Source organism: Arachis ipaensis, chromosome B05, assembly GCF_000816755.2.
Source record: "Arachis ipaensis cultivar K30076 chromosome B05, Araip1.1, whole genome shotgun sequence".
NCBI classification, from domain to species: Eukaryota; Viridiplantae; Streptophyta; class Magnoliopsida; order Fabales; family Fabaceae; genus Arachis; species Arachis ipaensis.
In genome coordinates, this window is record NC_029789.2 from 139717433 (window position 1) to 139720728 (window position 3296).

The following is a 3296-nucleotide window of genomic DNA, read 5'->3' on the forward strand; positions in this document are numbered from 1 at the left end:
ATATTAATAAATAAAAATATTAAATGAACAAATTATATTTATAATCAGATTTATTTAATTTTTTTAATACGTTTTCTCTTTTTTCTTCAACTAGTGTTTATTGTGTTTAAACACTAAACAAACATAATTATTAAAATAATTTGATCATAAAACATCACTACTATTATTTATAAATATGTATTGATTCAGCATATAAAAAATAAATATGAATAAAGACAACTTTTCCGTAGCAATATTGCTATCATCCCAAAGAATTATTTAAGTCCACCACTTTTTCACTTTTCCCTCCATCTTAACCAATTTTATATAGATAAATAAAGGAAATATATAATATAAGGTGAAAATTCAAGTGAAGTCGACTTCATGTGAAGTTAATATCTGAGAACTGTTAGATAAAAAATTAGTTAAATAAGTCAAATCATCTAACAGCTCTTAGATATCAACTTCACGTGAAGTCGACTGCACCTGAGATTTCACTGTAATATAATGCCAAGTAAATTTGTTTTCAAAACTGTTAAAAAACAATTTGGTACTTGTAATCCAAGTTACAAGCATAGATTATTACTATTTAATTATATTTTAGATAATAATTATATTTAAGGTAAATTGTATAGGTAGGTAACTAATTAGAAGAGGTGGTGGCGTGGTCCATCAAGTACTATACACACACTGCTTTGTCTTGTTTATCAAGCAACCTCCTAAATAATCAATCTCTCTCTCTCTCTCTCTTGCAATGTGTGAGTGTTTGTGCATAAAACATTCATGGCAAAAGCATCATCATGATCCATTTTCAGCACTCCATCCACCTCAAAACCCATGTGAGTTCCTATCATCCCTTTTTCCCATATCTCTCTTTCTCTCTTTTTATATTCACATACATTAATCAATAATCGGTTATGTGAATTATATATATAATGAGTGTAATTAATTTCTCCCTTAATAATATATATGTCGTCGTTATTACTCTAAGCTCCTACCCTTATGACACGTCACGCCTATTAACGTGTAATCACTAATCCTTTTCATTAGTGATGATTAGTGATACTAGTTTTCTATTTGCTTTTTTTTTTCTTTAATTTGTTTGACTATGAAAGAGTTAAACTACTGTAAATTAATGATAGAAACACATAATTTAAGAGAATTATGTTCCAATATCATACAGCGTAAAAATATTTGTATTTCTTTGACATATATCATCAACTCATAATTTATTTATTATTGAATAATATTTATAAGAGATCTAGACCAATCTTATCTATGATAAATAAATTGTGGGTGAAAAATATACCATTTGATATTATCTTCACAAGAATGGTTATGTTTATAATATGTTCTTTTATGTAAGAATTTTTATTTATTTTATATCAATTTTTTTTAGAATAATCAAAAATAGAATTCTAGACTCTAAAATTATAAAAATTCTGATATTATATTATAATATTATATAATTACATGTAGATGTATAATATACGTAAAGATATAGAGACAAAAATTCTTGGGTTGGTAATTGGTACACACTTGAAAAGGGGATCGTCAATAGTAACTAGAAGATGAGAGGCATATATATATATGTATGTATGTATATATATATATGTATGTATATGTGGCATAGCTTTTTTGCTTTTTGATGTAGTCAAGGGTCTCTCAAAAGAAAGGAGTAGCTTAGCTTGAAGAATTGAAGACCTTGCTTCAATAACTTTGAGCTTTATTAATTAATTAGCTAAGAAAAAACCAACCAGGTTTTCTCTCTTTTATCTCTTTTCTCTTTCCGTATTCTTCTTCTTCTTCTTCTTGATCTCAAAATTTAATTAACTAGAAGCAAAGTGTTAAAGCAACTACTACTCTATCTATATGTGTAAGTGTGCTTCCTTCTCCTTTTTCTTTTATTATTATTATATTCATATTCATCACTTCCTTCTATCTATTCTCTGCTAATTTCCATGGTTAAAGCACAGGTTTATAGCCTCACACTTTTCCTCTTTTTCTTAGTTTCTTGTTTCTTCTCAATATTTTCCCTTTTCTCCGGTTTTTCCTGCATATTCTCCTCTTTCTTTTGCAGATATTTTCTTTTCGAGTTCATGTTTTCAATCATCTTCTTTTGTCCATATTCAAGGTTCTTTGTTTTTTTTATTTTTTCAAAATTTTATTTAATTTTAATTTTTCTCTTCCTTTTATTTATTTATGTTCATGTCCAGTTTTTTCAATCGGATAATAATCATTCTCCTCATGCATATCTTATCAACTTGTTCCAAAAAAATTAAAAAAAAAAATTCCAGTTCTTATTTTATTTTATTTCTTGGTATATATGCCTTTCAAGTCACTGCAATTTATTATATAAACACATAGTTTGGTTCATGATGAAGGATTTCACTTCTAGTAATACAATATTAAAAAGAAAAAGTTCTCTGAATGGTTGTAATTCTCAATATTCTTTTTTGCAGCAACAAGATATTATTGAAGAAACAAGGACACATGCTCATTTGTGGTGGAGAACTGTTCCATAGAAAAAGAGATCTTCAAATAATTGAAGAAGCTATATCAACTTCTTCTTCGTCTTCCTTCTTCTTCTCGTGTTTTTATATCAACAACAATAACAGTGCAAATTGCGAGTCGCCGCCATGAATAATAATAAGATAAGCAACTTGAGCTCCGTGAGTAGCTCCGATCTCATAGATGCCAAGCTTGAAGAGCATCAGTGGTGTGGAGGATCCAAGCAGTGCCCCGGTTGCGGCCACAAGTTTGAATCCAAACCGGTATGATTCAAAAATAAAAATATTAGATAATTAATATTCTCATTATGGAAAGCAATTAATTTCTTTGTTTTTTTTTTTAAACTCACTTATTATATCATCACTAAATTAAAGTTTTAATTTAGCATTAATGTGTTAAAGTTTTTTATCCACTCTCTCTTTATTGATATCTCTTTAATTTGTTCTCTCCAATCTATCTTTCTTTATTTCTTTCTCTACTCCTTCTTTTGCTTTCTTTTTATTTTTTTATTTTTTGTTTTAATTTAAATTTAAATTTTGCTTGAAAATAAACTATTATTATTATTATTACAGGATTGGCTAGGTTTACCAGCAGGAGTGAAGTTTGATCCAACAGATCAAGAACTAATAGAGCATCTTGAAGCCAAAGTGGAGTCAAAGAACATGAAATCACACCCTTTGATAGATGAATTCATTCCCACCATTGAAGGTGAAGATGGGATTTGTTACACCCATCCTGAGAAACTTCCAGGTATGTATATATGTTACATACATTTATTTATATAATTATTTTAATACTTGAGAACT

At 28.0% G+C, this 3296-nt stretch overlaps 1 protein-coding gene across 1 annotated transcript in view; it reads left to right on the top strand.

Moving 5' to 3' along the window:
• LOC107641312 (NAC domain-containing protein 73) overlaps nt 1620-3296 on the top strand; it is a 5324-nt gene continuing 3647 nt past the window's right edge. Inside the window, exons 1-3 of the mRNA XM_021124012.1 lie at nt 1620-1855; nt 2442-2753; nt 3063-3240. Coding sequence (XP_020979671.1) covers nt 2619-2753; nt 3063-3240 — 313 coding nt within the window. The 5' untranslated portion in view covers nt 1620-1855; nt 2442-2618. The remainder of the gene's footprint in view (nt 1856-2441; nt 2754-3062; nt 3241-3296) is intronic.